Below are 19629 nucleotides of genomic sequence, written 5' to 3' on the forward strand. Positions count from 1 at the left end.
TAAATATGGGTGTGGATCCCTTGTTTTTTCCATTCTAAGCATTTGAAAATGTATTCTCTTTATGGCACCTCAGCTACAATATCATCTATACCTCCTTACATAGACTATTTAACACAGTCAGTGGAAGTTGTCAGTACTTCAAAAATCTCCTTCCTGGGAGCCAAAAAGATTTTAGACTGCTTGCCAAACACACATACGGTTGAGGTAGAAAATGAAACCGTGACGTTTTCTGTCAAGACCGACAATTCATCTTACCTCACATACTCCACATTTACAAAAGAACAACAGGACTTGAGACACTCAAAACCTACCTTGCACACTTTTAAATTGCATTAATAAATGCACAAATGTTGTCTAGATAATTGTTTGTCGTTTTAAACAAAACCCACTAAACCCAAGTTGAAGTGACACCAGCATGCAGTACGGTGAAGAGGCCTGCAGGCAGCACAACTGTAGAGAACGCAGGTATTCCATACTTCAGCTAACCTGTGCAAACTATAGCCATCAATACACTCTCACCTTATCTTTTTCCAGACAGTGGGAAATGAACTGCTGAGAAGCCATCCATCAGAACCAGGAATGCACCTTCTTCACCTGGTATGTGTGTGTGTCTCAAATAAAGTGTGTACTGAATAGTAATGATTATAGGGGCCGGCAATTTCAACCTATTGGCTGACGCCAGCCTAAAAAGACGCTCAGGACAGTTGACGGTGCTGCGCATTGTCACAAAAGCTTATAAATTTCACATGTTTTTAAGCCTTGCCAATTTACATATTCAAACTATTTTAAAGCATTCAAGCACAAAAGGCGAAGAACTCAACTGGGGTTGAGTGCCTTGTTCGTGTTATGTCTTAACACAATAACTAACTCTTGTCTTAAAGGTACAGTTTGTAAGATATTTGCAGTAAATCTTGGTGCATGACAAAGATCTGTAAAGTTGCAAAGACTAAAGTCACAAACCTGATTGCCTTTAAAATTTATATGATTATTGCATGCTTTCTACATGTGTAGCACTGCAAGCTTACTAAGAAAGATAATATATATATATATATAAACCTCACAAAAGAGGGGAAATCTCTATTTCACAGTGCTATCTGCCTTTCTCTGCCTTTCCCATCAGTTCACTACAGGAGGCCTTTGCTCACCCCCCGGCGTCATGTGAGATAGTGTTGGGCGATATGGTCATTTTTCAAATCATCATATCGTCAGCCCATGAGATCGACGATACACGATATTGTGCATGTGTGTAGCAAGAGAGAGACTCTTTGTTCTGATAAACTAACGTTAAATATAAAAGTACTGTAATTAAAACAGCTTGTTCATATATAGTCGGACGCAACTTTCATATCGCGCGTCCTGTGACAAATTTGCCGCATCTGCACACGGAAGTTATCAGTCTAAATGTTTTTTAAACTCAGTAAACGGTGAAAATCAATAGTAGATTTCATTTAAAGTCCAGCAGTTTAACACTAATATTGGGCATAAAATAAATAAGTATTCAAAGCAGGTAAGTTGATATATTTGGAGTAAAGTTGAATTGAACTGATACATCAGTCATACAGCGCTCCAGATGGTGCGCCTCATGACAAGCTCGACGCATCGCCAGAGAAACAAGAATGAGATGCATTCAAACATAACTGTGGCATTAAACTCAGTTAGTGAGGGCTCGTTTAAAATATTGCACATATATAGGTCATTCAGTTAACTTGTTAAAGTGCAATGAAATACCTTCTATCTGCAGACGATGTACGTCTGTTTGTGGATTTTGCATGCATCACATTGTAGTGCGAAGTGCATGAAAATAATAACAAGGCGGCAGAGCGAACTTATCATCCATATTGATTCTCATGTAGTCAGGGGCGTAGCAGCCATTTTAAAAGTGGGGGGGACAGCTGTATGGTGATTTGACGCAAAGCTGATGTTCATAATAAATTCTAAATAGAATACCAATTGGCATTTTACTTTTTCAAATTTGGGAACATGACATGATAGCTTACAGGAACCTATTTTTGTTAAATCATACTCAAAATTTAAAAATACTGCAGGACTTTGAGACCAATGGGAGACCATCTATAATTTTTTTATTTTTTATGAAATAAAGATATTTTATGATATTTACAATATTTCAGTTGCACTACATTTGAACAATAACTTTTCTTTTTAACAGTTGGACAAAAACAGGTGTTAAATGAGTATACAGATTACATCTACAGTAATTTTATACAACATACATTTTTATGAAAAATATGAGACAGATAATCTGTGAAAAAATCAAGCTCCTCCGGCTCCTCCCAGTGGTCCTATTGCCATTTGCAGAAATACATCACTCCCGGTAAAAAATAACCAATCAGAGCTGCGGTCCGTAACTTTGTTTGTGTTCAAAATGTAGAAAAATTTATATAATAAGCGAGTACACCATGAATCCATTTTCCAAACCGTGTTTTTGGCTTGTCCTGAATCACTAGGGTGCACCTATAATAAGTGTTTATATTCGGACTATTTTAGATTGCTTCGGGGATACCGCGGCGGAGTAACCCAGTACCTTTGTGATTCTTCATAGACATAAACAGAGAGAAGTAGTTCCGGCTACGATGTTCTTCCGCAAGACGCAAGCAGTTCTGTTTATTAACCGCTAGAGCGTCAAAAGTTCCCTACCGCAGCTTTAAGATAGTCAATCTGCTTTTTTTTTTATACAAGTCTCACCTGTACACATTCTGGAGAGGTTGAGCAACTGCCCCCTCTCTCTGCCAGTGACGTCACAGCCTGCCTTTCCTACAGACCAGTTAGGACATAAAGTAACAGTTATGAATTAAAAGAATAAAATTTGATAAAGTATTTTAAGATATTCGTTGCAAAACAAATATGATTTATTGTGAAATGATAATTTTACTCCGCGAGCAGCACGTAGACAAACAAAAGACAGCAGAAACCAATAACATTGTTATGTCTTATTTAGCAGACGCTTTTATCCAAAGCGACAATTAGGAGAGCATTTAACACACTGAATCCGGCGCGACGTGACGAGGTCCATACGGGTTCAATAGGTTAAATCATAACATGAAAACTTTATCGCGCGATTCATGTCATCGCGACATACTGTAACATACTTACAGTGTGTGTTTGAAAAAAGGATGTAATGGTCCTTTGCTTTTTTCTGGGGTGCATTTTATCCCAGACGGCCTGATAGCAAAGTGAACAAACGAACGAACGAAAATTCAGAAGAGCAACAAGAGATTTGAAGCTCATAGCAGACGCGCCCAGGAGATGATTCGCTCTGTGATTGGCTGAATGTTACTTCACTCAAATCTAAGTAACAAATCAGAGAACACTACAGGAAATATTCACGCTGGATCCAAAAAAAAAAAAAAAAAATTAGCAGGGGTCAGAATCACCTGTTTCTAAAAGTGCGGGGGACGTGTCCCCCCCGTCCCCCCCGGTTGCTACGCCCCTGCATGTAGTCCTTCTACGTCATCACCACACAGTAGCCGCGTTTCCACTATCGAGCTTAAACCAGGTGTGCTAATGCGTGCCAGGGCCAGTCGCGTTTCCACTGTCACTTCCGGTGCTTGATCGTGCCTAGTTGGGGCTTCCTCGGGGCCAACGGCTAGGGTTTTTTGGCCTGACGAAAACCTTGGGCCAAAGCGGGCCAGTTGGGGCTAGAGGAGGGGTTATGAACAAAGGCGGAGTTTCTCCGCGTCTGGAGAGCGTCAGCGCTGTGGATCATTTCAGAAAGCTAACAGCTATAACACCAACATTAAAAACGTTTTTAAATAAGTTGCTCAAAACTCACTTTCAGTCAGCAGCGAGTGTTTGAAATAACACGATCCGATCTGATGTGGTTTATAATCACCATACAAGGCAGAAATATTTTAAATGATGAAAAAAACTATGCACGCCTAAACATTAACGTTACCATAGTAAACATGATAATATGACCGCTTGAAGAAATCAGACGTCAGTTTCTTATTCTCTATCACAATCGTGTATTTATTTAGTAACTTATATTATCTGTCATAAATCTCGTCTCGAGAGTTATAGCTCCACGTTGCCTATCATAAAAAATATAATAATGTTTTTGTTCGGGAGCTTTTATAAAAATAAAGATATTGTCATTCTACTTTGACTACAAATAAACAGAAACGGACTTGACTGAATAAGCAGGCTATATTCATAAGTGTTAAAAATAAATAAAATACAAATAAATGTATTTCTGTGTGATTTAATTTTGAGTCCTGATAAATTAATTAATTATGATCAATGTATCACCTATTCTATAGTAAAACATCGATACTTTTGAATTTGAATATTTAACAAAGCATGCAAACAAACGGCCGCTTTTATCATGTTCGTGTGTTATCGCATGTTCCAGTTACTTATTTCTTAGTTTTCTGATAACTTCTCTTTTGTGACATTGTTCCTGAAAGGCGTGTAAAGGGCGTGTTTTAGTGATGCACAGCGGAGCTTCAGGCTCGACTGTGGAAGCCCTGCGCTATTCTGACCTCAGTGCTTCTGGCTATTACAGGGGCTATTAGCCCCGCCTGGCCCGCTTTAAGCCCTGGCTCGCACTGGCCCGACAGTGGAAATGCGGCTAGTGAGTGTTATTAGTTAAGTGATCAGTCTTTAAGAGAAGGGCTACGTGAGATCCACTATGGATGATAAGTTCCCTCTCCCTCCTTGTTATTATTTTGTCTTTACTTTATTTGTAACGCCAAGAAAGAGTTAATCTCTTTCTTGAAGAGCGTGTTGCCATGTACCAGCCATTTAATGTGTGGGACACCTGCTCCTCGTTTTCTATCTCTTTCATTTCATGGATTTAATGAGTTATCCGAGTCAAAGCGGACAACTTCAGTGAATACAGGCTCTAATCTTCCTGCGCTCGCGCGCGCAGTATGTGTATGTGTGAAATGCGGTGCTGAAGTGAAATAGCTGGGCAGTTTGATAGCCGAATTATAATAAGCCACCTAATAAAAATTAAGATAATAGTTATTATTATTATTATTATTATTATTATTATTATTATCTAATACATTAATAGTAAAATGAGCCTAATATCATCTTGATTATCAACAGAGAAATCTGCTTATGTTGATATCTCTGACTATCGTCAATACACGATACTATCGTCTATCGGCACAACCCTAATGTGAAAAACTTTTTTATTAAGGATGGAAACATTTTATTTCACTTCTTCTGGACTGATACACTGTAACACCCGCTGAATACCATTAAACAGCTTAAAAAAGATCAAAGACAATTTTTTATATGAGTCCGACTAGATTCGTCTGAAAGAAGAAAGTCATATACACCTAGGATGACTTGAGGGTGAGTAATTTATGGGCTAATTAAAATTTTTGGGTGAACTAACCCTTTAACTTATCTGAGCTAGTAATGAGGGCTGGTTTAGTTAGCTTACATTTGGTACAGTTACTGCACAAATAACACATATTTAGGTTCTGTACCTTTAAAGATTATGTCGTTATCTTTCGCAGATGCATTTACATTGTGACTGTGTCTCAGATGCAATCAACTCAAACTGTTTACAAAAGTGTGACTCAAATGGCCCATGTATTTAGCCCATTAGGTCAGCATTAGGTCAATGCATCATGGGCTCTCCATGGGAGAGGTCCTATCAGGTCATCATGAGGTTCCACTATTATTGGCTCTCCATGGGGTGTTGTTGTATTATTTGTAGCACATTTGTTACCAGCTATAAAGGTCTGGTCTCACAGAGAGTATATTGGGTTAAGATTGTTTGAAGGATGACATGCTAACACCACTACAACTTTGGTCAAGCTTACTTATTTTACGTATTATAGAAATCTAGTACATTTGCGAGCCAACCAAACTACTGCTCAGCCAAATACATAAAAATAACAATACATAAAAACAACAACCTGGACACCTATACACTTGAAAAACCTTAAACATATTTATTTGTGCTATTACACAATTTCAAACAGGGCCCACGGGTTCGACCAAACCCCAGCTACAACTCATATTTATGGCAGCAGTTTTTATTTTCACAGGTCTGATGTCTGAGTATAGAGTTTTTACCACTGTATCATCTAAATAATGTTAGTGTTTAGCAGAATATGAAGTTATTACATCAGTAGTATGGAATGTTTGACTACAGAAATACTTCTGCTTCACTGTACGTTTGTATTCATCACGCTGTGTGTGAGTGCCCTTGCCTTGCTCTATAGCAGTAATTGGAGAGTTGTTGGCAGCGGGCAAGGTTGCCATGGAGATGGCAGTCAATTGTGCTGGCTTTTCCCCAGACATTTTGTAAACACGCTTCCTTCCCACCGTGCCAAGCACTGCTGTCAGTCCTCATAGACAACTACTTATTCAAGCCTTGAGACGGAGTGCTGCTAAATATTTAAATAAAAGTTAACTTTTAAAAAAACATAACTTTGTCAACACCTCTTGTCTTTTGTAGTTGTCTGTTTCGTAACATACAAAACGTACTGTGGTGGTACAATGGTGCAGTAATTATGTTCCATGTTGTAACCATATATTTTATGATTACCATGTTAATATTTGCATCAAAATACTGTATGCAAAAACTAAGTACTGTTTCCAAAAACCATAATAATAATAATAGTACTTTTTTGTATGCAATTTAATACTACATTTTATGTACATTGACAGAAGGGAGTGTGGACTCCAGCATAACAAAGGACAGATTGGTACACATTGCCTCTCCTACACACAAAGAAAAAAGATGTGAGTGAGAGTTCCGGCATTTCAGTTCAGTCAATTTCATGCTATTCACAGGCTCCCACAGAAAAATATAGCTATTTTGGTGTATCATTGTGGTCACAGTGGTCTGAACTGCTGTAGCATTCTCAGGGCTTTTATATGGAATCTATTTGAAATGAAATCTAAATGGAATTTCCTCCTACAAGAATGTGCTTAATTTCTGAATTTAACACAATAGGTTATAGTTACATTATATTAGGGATTAATTCAGGGCAATATGTTATTTTAGCAGACATGCTAACATTAAACAAGCTTGGGAACAATATACCGGTGGCACAAGGGAGTAACTACGCTTCCCAAAGTCTCAGAATTGGATTGAAGTCAGAGGAGTAGAAACGCAGCTATATCTAAGAAGGTAGCTCAACAGTAGCTGCAGTCGACGGCAGAGACACGGACGCTTCTTCTGCAGGTCTCGCATCTTTCTCCTCAGACTTTTCCTCCTTCCTGTTTTCTTCATTGCCATCAGTGTCATCATCTTCTTTATCCACTTCTTCTTCAGCCAGGGTTGCAGATGGACCGTTGTCGAGATCTCCACCCTCATCTGTGATGAACACCTCTCCATCCCCGCTGCCCGGGGTGGAAGGGCTGCGAAGATCATCTCCATTTGTTTTCTCGCCTGAGGAATGTAACTCAGCCAGGGGCAGCTCACCATCAGGTCCCCCAATGTTGGGAACTTCCACCAGGCTGAGGTTCCTCGGTGAGCTCCCAGGCTGCTGGGAGGAGTCAGCATCTCCATTTCGTACCTTCTTGACATTGAAGGTCATTGGAGAGACATGGAAGGATGAGCTCTTGGAAGAGGGGCTCTTTGGATGGTTGGGGATGAAGCTTTTCTTGATCTTCTCGCGCTGTTCTGGAGGCACGATCTTGTTGATCTTCTTCTCGATGCTGCTTCGTGAGAAGGCCTTTTTTAAACTATCCACCTTCTTCAGACTGGAGCGCTTGAACTTGTCAGCACGAGAACGCTCCAGACGTTCGCTTCCCAAGCCTGGGAAGCTCTCTTCATGCAGATCTAATGAATCGTCACCACCCTCTGCCAGAGGACTTGTTGCACCTTTTTCCTCGTCGTCATCAGAGGTGAGGCTGATGGTCTGCAGGCCTTCTTCTTGAGAGCGGTTTAAATCAGTGAGCGGAGTTGGTGCAGATGGACTGATCTCATCTTGGGAGGTGGAGGTCAGGCCATCTTTAGTAAGCACAGTGGAGGGGATTTCACTGTCCTCCTGAAATTGGAGAAAAAGAAAATGCATTTAAGAATGACTGAACGGTTCATTGTGTAAAGATCTGCCTTAAAGGTTACAGTGCAGATAATTGTTACAGTACAATTCTGATATAACCTGTATTTAAATGTGTTATAAACGTGATTATTTTAGCCGATAACATTGCATTGCAGTTTATCAGTTTATGCATTTTGTGGGAATCGAACCCACAACCTTGTAAACCCACAACTGTAAAGATTAGTTACAGGTCCACACACTACTTTTGTATTAATAAACAAAACAAATAGATGAGTCAGTTTGTCTTTTTTTTTTTTTTTTAATTGTGCAATCTACTGAAAAACCTGTTTGTTGCAGAGCAAGCTATACCCAAGGCATGTGGAGGCATTGTGTTGGAGTTACTCCAAAAAAAAAAAAAAGAAAAAAAAGGATTGATGGCAAGAGGTTGAGCTATACTGTTCCCGCCAAATTCCTTTTAAAAAGCTATGATTTATAACTTACATGTATTTCACTGAGCAATCTAAGTCAAGATTTTTGTGTATACTGCATAGCTCAATATATGTTGAATGCAATCATTTTTTTTTCCTTTCTTCTTTGTCTGTTTCTTTACTTTGATTAGGCATGGACAGGGAATATAAATTATGTTTAACTTATGCATGATTAAATATGTACTCGATCATTTAATCACTGAAATAAAAAACATCAGATATGCCACACCCTTTCAAATCTCTCTTTCTCACACACACACAGCGGAATATTCTCTTTCACAAACAAATCAAATCAAGTCAAATTCCTTTTAAAAATATTTTATTTAAAAATGACATGCATATGCAAAACAAGGCAAACTTAAATCATATTTCACAAACAAAAATGTATTTTGTAAAGTCAAGATTTTTGGGTGTACTGCATGGTGTGAATGAAATAATCTTTATCCATTTATTGCTTATATTTGTTTGATTATGTGTGTATATAAATAAATATATACAAATGCTATCTTTTGCATAATCAAATAACTATTAAATCACTGAAATAATTCAACAACAAAAAGATCACTAAACATGCCACACCCTTTCAAATGTCTCTCTGACACACAGACAGAAGAATGTTCTCTTGTTGCTGCTCTTCCCTCACACACGCAGACCCCTGACACACACCTCAGACACGGCTGCTGAGGTTTACAGGGGTTATGCTTCACGCTTAAGGAGTAAATTGAAGATCTGACCCTCAGGGAAAGGCGGATTAGCAGCATGAGTGCAGCTTTTGCACGCTCACCTGCTCCCTCTATAAGGGCACTAAGCACACAAATCAGAGCATGTACCATTTTCTCCAAGCTCTAAACATCTAAATGACAGATTTGTTACTGTATGCCAGTATTTCAACATGAAACTGCAAGCAGAAGTATATGCTGAAAATTGTGGAGTATTAGATGTTCAGATGCTCCTGTCTCTGGAAAATGTAATTTTTTCAAGTCAAGACATTTTCTACTTTATAAATCACTAATTTCAGTTTTTTTTAGATTTGCTTAGAATTAAGCTCACTCACTTATATATATAATCTGTAAAGATAGTCATTGAGAGCTCTCAGTTTTTGGACATTCGCTTTATTATATTATATATATGCACTATAAAATGGACAAAGACAAAGACAACCTTATCCCCATCCCCTTGGTCACAAAACTATGTGCCATTAACAAGCTGCTTTACAAATTCCAAATGAAGGAATGCAACTCCTATTTAGTTTTTTTCCCATTCAAGAAATAATCCCAATGCCTTGCTGGCTAATATGAGAAGGACCTTTTCCAAACATGCATTTCTCAAAATGTGTTAATTGTTATTTTCAAAAAGTGGTCCAAATGGATGGTACTCATCTTAAACATTTCACCTTTGAATAGCAAGTATCGCCCTGAGGGTGGAGATCCAGTCCAAACCAGTGTTGACTCTGGGCTAACCAGTTTCTTCATGAGCAAATGTTCAGAGTATCACCCCTCAAGTTCACGAGCTACATGGAAACCAAAGCTGGGAGTTGGCTGTGTTCAGTTACTTCTATAAAAGCATCAGCTTTTAATTTGTTATAACCTGGTAACGGCTATATTTGTATTCCATTTCATAATTAATAATAGAGTGAAACTCAGGCAACACATTTATATTCTGTTATCAGTGTTATATTTTAAATAACTTCAATTCACTAAGAACCTACACAGATTGGATTTAAGGAGATGTTAAATAAATTTTTTTTAAATTATTCCCTGTTGAAATATGTTTATACAGCTCAAATCTAATTAGTTTGTGCCTTGAGGTCCTTGTCAGATATAAAGTGCACATATGAAATTCATCTCCAAAAGCCTGGGAAATTTCACACAGTAGTAGGCTGACCCCAATCTGAATGCTTTATTAAAAGTGTCTCAACAGTACAAATTTAATTAAAAGTAAAACTTATATCAATATAATGATGCATATTTTACATGGAAATGACATCATTCAAGTTGACATTTTTTTTCTCTATTCACATTTTGAACCAAAGAAGGGAGTCTCCGTTTTGTTAGTTTCACTCTTCATTTGTCATTTGCATGCTTAGTTAAAGTTGCTCCAGTTTTTCTGATCCTGCTCTGTATCCACCTTTCTTAAACATTAGTTTCTCAGCCCTGTCTCTTGTAACACAGTGATAAATCAAGACATTTGCCATTCAGATTTTGACCTTTATCTAAATACACAATGGACAGAGGAAGAGAAAGAGGAGGGGACTGAAGGATAGAGAGAGGGAGAACTTTTGAAAACATTGTGTCACATGCCGATACCTCTGGTGCAGTGTGTAATGGGAGCCTGGATAATTAATGCGCCCCGCTGGAGGCCTCCAGACCTTTTGGAGTGGAAACATCGAAAGAGATGAGAAATGGTGTGTGTGTGTGTGTGTATGTGTGTCTCTCTCTCAATCAGGCTCGTAGGATCTGAACAGACAACACGAGCAGCAGAAAGCACAGGAAAGAAGCAGAGAATAGACAAATATTTGAACAATAGAGGACAAGACTATTAAAAAGAAAAGACACAAAAGGAGGATGTGTCACTGCTGAATGTTAGCAGTAGTGAATTTGTTCTCACTAAGGGAAAGTGTTGTTTTGAGACAGACGTGAATATGCCAGAAGCTGCTCTCAAAGTCTGTCACTACAGAATAATCAAAAAGGAGAACCATAATCGGATAATATAAAAATATAAACACTAAAATAACATGCAGTTGTATTTAAGAATTATTTACATACTGTTATAGGTTTGATCATTTTAAACAACCTTTTTTTAAGGTTTATTTTTATTTCAGTTTTAATTTTTCAAATTTGCAATTCAAATTTTACTTAATTTGTTTTCATCTAATAATTACATTTTATGTTTCAGTTTTATTTCAATTACTGAAATACTAAAAATATTAAATACAAACAATCCCTCAATATTACAATACTGTTCTGCCATGTAAAAAAAAAAAAAAAAAAAAAAAACCAACAACAAAACAACACAAGCACAGTAAACTGTCTTTGAATTTTTTTTTCTCATCCAGGGAAAATGATTCTGCAACTGTTCATTCCAATGCAAATCTGACTCAGAAAAAGTCTACACCATCTGCATGTGTTTTGTTTGTCAGTAAATGGATGTCTAACTAAAATAAGGACTACATTTGATGTCTAAAGCCATTTTCTCTGTCAGATTAGTTATGTAACACATTTTTGAGACATAAAACACATGACATACAGCTCACATGTGACGCCCCATCAGCCTTTGCAGGCTTTTGCATTAAAAATAATAAAAAAAGGCAGACAAATATGTGTTCGCTCATCCGTTACCTGTTTGATGTGTGGAAGAAGTTCAGGGAATCTTTGGCCTTGCTCCAGATGGAGAGAATAAGTGGAAATCAACAGCCAACTGGCTTGAACACACAGTTCAGTGAGATGCCGGGCAAAGCAATGTGCTATCAAAGCCTCCGATCTGCAGCGCTGTGGTGAAAACTAAGGGAAAGGGATATTTAAAGGGCCATCTGTTGGCTCTCAACTAACTGAATTCGGCTTAGCATTTTTTTTTTTGATGAGAGGTGCACCTGTCTAAAGGAGGGCTCTGATTCCATCTCCTTCGCTCTCAGGTTTATATTAAAAAAGCTTCATTGCCTCTGTCTGACTGCTTGAATTAATCACATGATTAGTCATGCTCCCTGAAGTATCCTTTTTCTAATTAGACTGTATTTATTTGAGTGAGTCCAATAATACCTGCAGAATGAGTGTGTCTGGATCATTTCAGCTTCACAGGGCTTGACTTTTCAGATCTCCACCTTGACGTATTTCTCTTTTAAATGGTAGGTTTGGGTGGGGCGTATCAAATGGCTTGTCGGTTTGAACAAATAGCCAATAGCCTTTAATTATAATAAGCAGGGAACCATTGCTTGGACAAACATCTATGCTGTTCAAAATGAATCATATACCGCTCTTAACCTTGATCTTTCGCAAACGTTACTGAGCCGTGTGCTGGAGGTATCGTGTCTATAGGAGGCAGGAAAGTGTGTTTAGCAGGATTAAACAAGCACATTTCTTCTGAAATTACAAATCAGCTCTGTCAGACATTAGGGCTTTTTATTTATCCTTGAAAATATGAGTATAAACAAGGAATAAAAGTTGGCTATAGTCATCTTCAGTTAGAGTTTGTAGGCCGTACGTATATTGTCAGTGGAGTGATATGAGAGATATGAAGCTACTACAGAGTTGGAGGTTGCTAGAGCAACAGTCAAATATACAGTTTGGATGTCATTATACAAAAATATTTGACTGCAGAATGCTGCGTTTGGCCAATAAGAATCAAGTATTCCAAAGCATTGTATAAAACAAACAGCTGTATGTTAGCACAATGGTAAAGGGAGGAGTCGAGTTGTCAAACCAGAAATCCAGCACATTGAGCTGAAACATGCCCGAGCAGAGAAGATCTCTCTCTCTCTCTCTCATATTTCAGTTTGTTTTCCATTGTTCTCATCCAGTTCATTCTATCTCTTCTGTTCCTCTGCTATTTCCTCCACCATCACAATCTATCCCCTGGCCTTGAAGTAGTCATGATTTCTTTCTTTCTTTCTTTCTTGAATCTTTGTTGGTTGAGGGTGGAGCTCAGGGAACAGCATAGGAAACATAATGAAAGGACTTCAACGGAGCTTAAAAATATGCAGGAATTCATAAAATATTGTAATTGCGATCTGAATCAGGACACAATAAGCAAACATATTTCTCTCACTGTCAGAATCAGTGATGAGATCAGAACAACACAATCAAATTCACATGAATGCTCTTTGTTTCTGAGCAAACTGAACTATGAACATGCACTGCATGAAATGGATACAAATCTTTAAGGAAGTCATGCTTTTGAACGATGAAAGAATGTGTTTTGTTATATAATAACCCGGTGCAATTGTGCAGAATTATCAGACTGACTTTGTTTTAATAATCAGAATCTGTGTCGCCGTTATAAAAAACTTTTCCTCGTAACGGGAAGGCCTGTAAACAATGGATATCGGCTTGTTGTGTTTTACTTCTCCTACCCCGAAAGATTGTCACTTTCCCACAATTCACATTTGCATGTGAATATATTTGTTTTTACCTTTCATTGAAGATCCTGATCTTGAGGATTAAACATTTACCTCATGCGAAAATGCACAATTAAACACATGCTGATGGACTGACTGACCAATCATACGTGGCATTATTTGGATCTCAGCACAATTACATCATCTTAATGAAGGCGTTCCATGGCATCTCTGGGCCAAAATAAACCTTGGCCATATTCAACAGGATTAGAAATAATAGGTGGAATCGGAGCGACTACAAAGGTGTAAAAAATGACAGTTATCAGATGTTTTTGTGAACGCCCACTGCAGAAACATCTCAGCCAAAACGTTCCTTCCTTCAAAAACATAAAAGCAATAAAATATGTTTTATGACTATCCGTAAAAGCCTCATGTTTGCCATCAGTCATACAGCTTGCCAAATTTTGCAAGTCATGGTGAAGACGTTTAAGATGCATGTTAGAAGTATAGAAAGCACCGTCTGCAAGGCTTCATGGAAAACATGCATTCATAACCAATCTAGATTAGAAAAAACGGCATAAACTATGAGCAGTTGTCTAGATTATTGTTGTGAACATAATTAATGATCTTTGCACAAGCACTGGCAACCACAAACACAGGCCAGAGTTACTGCACTGAAGAGCCTCAGCACGTAGAACCCATTTTTCAAGAATCAACACTGATGTATTTTTGAGAACACAAAAAGAGCAGTGATGCATTAAACATAAACAAATAGAGGCCTAAATGGGCAGTAATTACTGCAGATCATTAGTGCTTGTTAAGGGAAACAAGGCAGTTGACCAGGCTGTCTCTCTCCCACACACATGCATTTTCAGTGCCAAACTCAGTGTGTTTACTGCATTTTTTTCTTTCTTTTGGAGGACTCTTGTGTGTTCAAACCACACCTTCCTTCTCCAAATGCCTTTGCACAGTGCACAGAAAGTTTATAATTACCACACAGGCGGGTGAGCATCGTCAGATGCCAAAAAATGAAACAAAACAAGCAAATGCGCAACCAAAGAGCAATAGCACTCTTCCAAAACAAACTCCTGTGAGCGAATAGATTTGCGATGGCTCTCCCTTGTGTTTGCGTTCTGTGTTTACTTTCAATAGGCTCTTGTTCCATAGAATAATTCACCATTGTTTTAATGGCCTATATCATATAAGGACATGCACATCACTTTCCAGGAACAAAAAGAGAAAATATAAAGAAGAGAAAAGAAACGTGTTTTGAATCAAAAGAGACAGTGAATTAAAGTAACATTCCACTATTTTTGAAAATAGGCTCATTTTCCAACCCCCCTAGAGTTGGGTTTTACCATTTTCGAATCCAGATCATTGAATCTGATTAGACTGTGAGCATCTCGCAAAAAAATGACCAAAGAGTTTCGATATTTCTCCCATTTAAAACTCGACTCTTCTGTAGTTACATCGTGTACTACAACCGATGGAAAATGAAAAGTAGCGATTTTCTAGTCGCTGCATAATATCATTGCCTTCGGCACTGTTGTATGGCAGCACACTTCCTTGATTATTACGCCAGAATCAAAGTATAGTTCCTACCAATATTTTCCTAGAAAATCACTACTTTTCATTTTCCGTGCCCACTGTAACTACAGAAGAGTCGAGTTTTAAATGGGAGAAATATAAAAACCTTTTGGTCATTTTTAGCAAGATGCTGACAGTCTAATCAGATTCAATGATCGATGCTAAGCTACAGCTAAAGATCTCACACTAGACCCGGAGATCCGCTGAATGGATTCCAAAATGGTAAAACACAACTCTAGGTTTGGAAAATGAGCCTATTTTCAAATTAAATAGTGGAGTTTTCCTTTACATTTTATTGGCATGTCAATATAGCACTGACATGCAATTGTTTTTTAAAGATCACCTGCAGCTACAATGCCAAAGATGTCAATGTCCCAACACAAGAAGGGAAAGTACATACCTGTGCTGTTCTGTCACTCTTTGAGGCACTTGGGAAAGTGCATTTCAACCAAAATATTGTATAAGAACTAAAGCAACAATAATAAATAATAAAAGATTAACTGTGAAATAAAGTTGAAAAAAAAATTCACAATTAGAGGAAACAAAGTTGCATTACATGAAACAAAAAAGCAATTGCAATTATGAGAAAAAGAAAAAGAAGTCACATTTACATTTTTTTATATTTATTTTTACTCTGAGGTGAAAACTTGGTTCCATTCCTGACAATATGTATTAGCACACACACACACACACCTTCCTGAGACTTACTAATTGTGTGTGTGCGTACTCTATTGCAAACATATGCGTATAAACACTGTTCAGTGGTTTGGGGTCAGTTAGATTTTGAATGTTTTTTCAAAGTAGTCTACACTCACACAGCTGTATTTATTTGATTAAAATACAGTAAATATAGTGAAACATTTGTCTTTTATGTTATTATTATTATTATTGTACATTTTGAATGTAACGTTGTAATGCTAAATATTTTATTCAAACTGTGATACATTTTAGGATCTTTAGAAGTTTAAAAGAAATCTTTTGTTATATTTTTAATGTCTTAACTGCAATTTTCCATCAATTTAATGTGTCCCTGCTAAAAAATGTATTCATTATTCATTAATTTCTTAAAAAGAGTGGATTTCAGTAAATTCACAATACACAGCAGGAGTGCTAGCGTGTGTATAGCAAAGCTTTTCTTTTCATCTTGCGGCACACATTCCCAAATTAAATATTACTATCTACTGCATCAAACATTCTGCAAGCCTGCACTCATGCCAAAGGGTTTTAACAGACTGCATATGGGCTGATTATCACTTTAGAAAATCACCTGCTGCTAGATCTCAAAGGGAACGGTTAAGACTTGGGATCAGCCATTAGCTGCGCTGTTCAGCCCCATGGCCTTCCTCTCTGACAGCTGGATTAGTCAAGAGTCATCGCCCCGATAATCAACTCTCTCTGCTATGATGGAGTGCTTTTTATAAAACACTTTATTAAACACAATTTCCTGAAGAAGTATATAAAGTAAATCATTTTGAATTAGCATGCTTAAGTTGAGTCATAGAAACTGTTAACCTCAGCCTGTTACCTTGATGAAGAAACAAGAAAATAAAGTTATCTTCTTATGGGAAATTAATCCACTTGAGACATGCCTTCATGAATGATCAGGCATTGACATGAGGTATTAGGATATGAGTCTCAAAGGAGCTAGATAAAAGTCTGTGTTTTCATATCTATTGATGCTCTCTTTGACATTTAGCTCTTAACATTTGCCTCAGGAAAACTGATTCCCAGCAATCATTTTGAAAAGCAGAACTAACACCCCAAAGAAATGCCTCTACCTGCTTCTACAAGTCAAAGATCACTGTCCCAGCGTGTAAAGCTGCATGTGGCTTACTCCAGGGCAATCAGATAAGAATACACTTCTAAAAGCATGAGACCGACGCAGCTGCTTAAATCAACACGACACACCCTTCACCTTAACCAACTGGCATAAAGTATAATAGCATTTCCCGAGTGTGTAAAATGACATCGCCTAAACATACAAAACACCTCACCTAAGATTAGTGCAAACTAAAGCACAGGTCACAAAGCTGGTTTAGCCAGAAGACCTGACTTTACAATCTCAGTTGGTTTTATGTTTATTTGTGAGGAGGGGCTTTTAATCAAATGAGCCTATTGTAAACATAGTAATCTTGGAGCTATATGGTAAGGAATTATGAAAAATGTGAGAGCCATAGAAACTCTCGTTTACATGCATACTGCTTGAACACACGTTCTTAGACACACACACATATTGACATTCGACTGCAATCTGCCCAAACCTTTCATCCCAGCTGCTGTCAAATGAAGAATTCCCACGCACTTTAGTTTTATTCAAGATACATGTCCTGTCAAACATCAATTAAATTCCTTAAAAACACAATAAATCGAACTTTTCCTGCTGTTATTTTGTGCATAATTATGCAAATATTTAAGGAAAAAAAAGATTAATATGCAAAATTGTTGCATTAAAGACAGAATTACAGACCACTGAAACTATTTGTTCGTTATAGTTAAGTTTTAAGTATTTCTAAGCATTTCAGTTGTCTCAGGTCTATTGAAAAACCTAATTCAGACATATTTCTATGTATATCTTTCTGTAATTCCTTTCTATTTGAATATATTATAAAATGTAAATAAATAACATTTATCCCTGGGTTGGCAAAAAATTTTCAGCAGCCATTACTCCAGTCATCAGTGTCACATGATCCTTCTGAAATCATTATAATATACTGATTTGCTGCTTAAGAAACATTTCTTATTATTATCATTGTTGAAGACAGTTGTGCTGCTTCATATTTTTGTGGAAACCCTGTTACACCACCATTCAAATGTTTTATAGTTCTTTATGGTCTATTCTTTAGAACGACCAAGTTTAGAATAGAGAGAGAGAGAGAGAGAGAGAGAGAATACCATTCTCAATATTCATATTGAATTACCATTTTTAAGTCCAAGAATCTCCACATATTTACATAATTTTTGACACTTTTGTTACGAGGTTTGTCAGGTGTTAAGAACTTCATTCAGACACATATTTAGATTTGTTCATCTTCGAAGCATTAAAGGCTCCTCAAGAGTAGAAAGATCTCATTCTTCTCACCTGAAAGATGAGCACTTTAAAGTGGTTCCTCTTGAGCAGATGGGCATGGTTGGCCTCCAGACGCTTCACCTGGCTGCTCTGTCTATCCAGCCGCTCCCTCACCTCCTTCACATTGATGCCAGTTTTGCGCGAGCGCTCCAGCAGCTTGCCCACGCTGTTGGCAGTGGACATGTGGTTCTTGGTGAGCCGGGTCACATCACCCTGCACCATCCTCACCGCCCCCTCAAGCTCGGCCTGCTTCTTCTCCATCTTCTGCTGGTTCTCCTGCACCGACTCGATCATCACCACCAGTTTGTCGAGCAGAGCCATCACCGTGATGGCGCTGACCTGGCCGCCAGGGGACGTGGGGCTGGTCGGGGACTTGGAGCCCATTCGGGAAAGGGTGTGGACGGGGGAAGAGGACATCGGGCCGGGACTGAAGCTGGGAATGAGGAGATCCTGAGCATCCTGAGCATCTGGAGCTGGTGGTGTCGGGGTGCTTTCCTCCCTGGGTAAGTTCGCTGTGCTTCGCTCGGCGTGAGAGGAGTCTTCACCCATTGTGGAGTCAACGCTGGTGGTTTTGAATGACAGGGTCAGATTGAAGATTGACTCTCACAGACACTCTCCTGCCTTCTGCTCCTCTCTAAAAACAACATACCCAACACTCCACTTAAAACTCCCCACACACCCAGGGGAGGGGCTTGGTTGCCGAGGTATTTAGCCCAGCCCATCAGAGTAATGTGAGTAAAGAGTGTCAGTGTGAAAGTGTGCCACCGCATTTTCCCCTGAATGCAGTTTTAGTATTGTCTGATCAGTTTGCAATCAGTGATGGGTTTGATAATGTTTATTTGTCATATGTATGAGCTGTCCCAAAAAGACATATTTTGACAACACCAGCAACAGTTTGTGTGAAGGATTAGGGGGTGTATCAGTGTCAGTGTGAATGCACCTGAATGTCTCTTCATGAATCTCTGCTGGTGTTTCTCTTCTCAGCAGTCTGGCAGACTAGGACATAGGGAAATTAGTGTTTGAAAAGCCAGTTCATCTGTTCCAGTGGCACCATTCGAGACTCAAATACCACACACACACACACACACACACACACAGAGACTGCACACTGAATGCTAGGTTTAAAGGATATCTCTACCAAAAATGAAATTTCAGTCATCATTTGCTCTCATGAACTCATATTCTTTCAAAACTATATGACACAAAACGAGATGTTTAGAAGGATGTTTATGCTGCAATTTTACATACACTGAAACTGGATGGAGACCAGAGGCTGTCAAGCTTCATTTGCTTTTATCATATGGAAAAGAGCAGCTTAGTCATTACTGTTAACTAAAACTAAAACCATAAACTTTACAAATAATAATAGTAAAATAAAATGTAACTGAAATAACATACAATTCAGCAACATTACTTATTTTCATTCAGTTTAACTTGATGTATGGGAAAATTACTAAAACTATA

The 19629-nt window shown here is 38.1% G+C and overlaps 1 protein-coding gene across 1 annotated transcript; it reads right to left on the reverse strand.

The window, feature by feature from the left end:
- Window positions 1–7066: 7066 nt before the first annotated feature.
- Window positions 7067–18795, reverse strand: LOC113098503 (caveolae-associated protein 2-like). The gene is made up of 2 exons (XM_026263626.1): window positions 18178–18795; window positions 7067–7979 (listed from the first exon to the last, which is right to left on the reverse strand). Exons 1-2 carry the CDS (start codon window positions 18712–18714, stop codon window positions 7110–7112), a joined length of 1407 nt encoding a protein of 468 aa, XP_026119411.1. The 5' UTR covers window positions 18715–18795; the 3' UTR covers window positions 7067–7109.
- Between the last annotated feature and the right edge of the window lie 834 nt (window positions 18796–19629).

Source organism: Carassius auratus, unplaced genomic scaffold (genome assembly GCF_003368295.1).
Source record: "Carassius auratus strain Wakin unplaced genomic scaffold, ASM336829v1 scaf_tig00216571, whole genome shotgun sequence".
Classification (NCBI taxonomy): domain Eukaryota; kingdom Metazoa; phylum Chordata; class Actinopteri; order Cypriniformes; family Cyprinidae; genus Carassius; species Carassius auratus.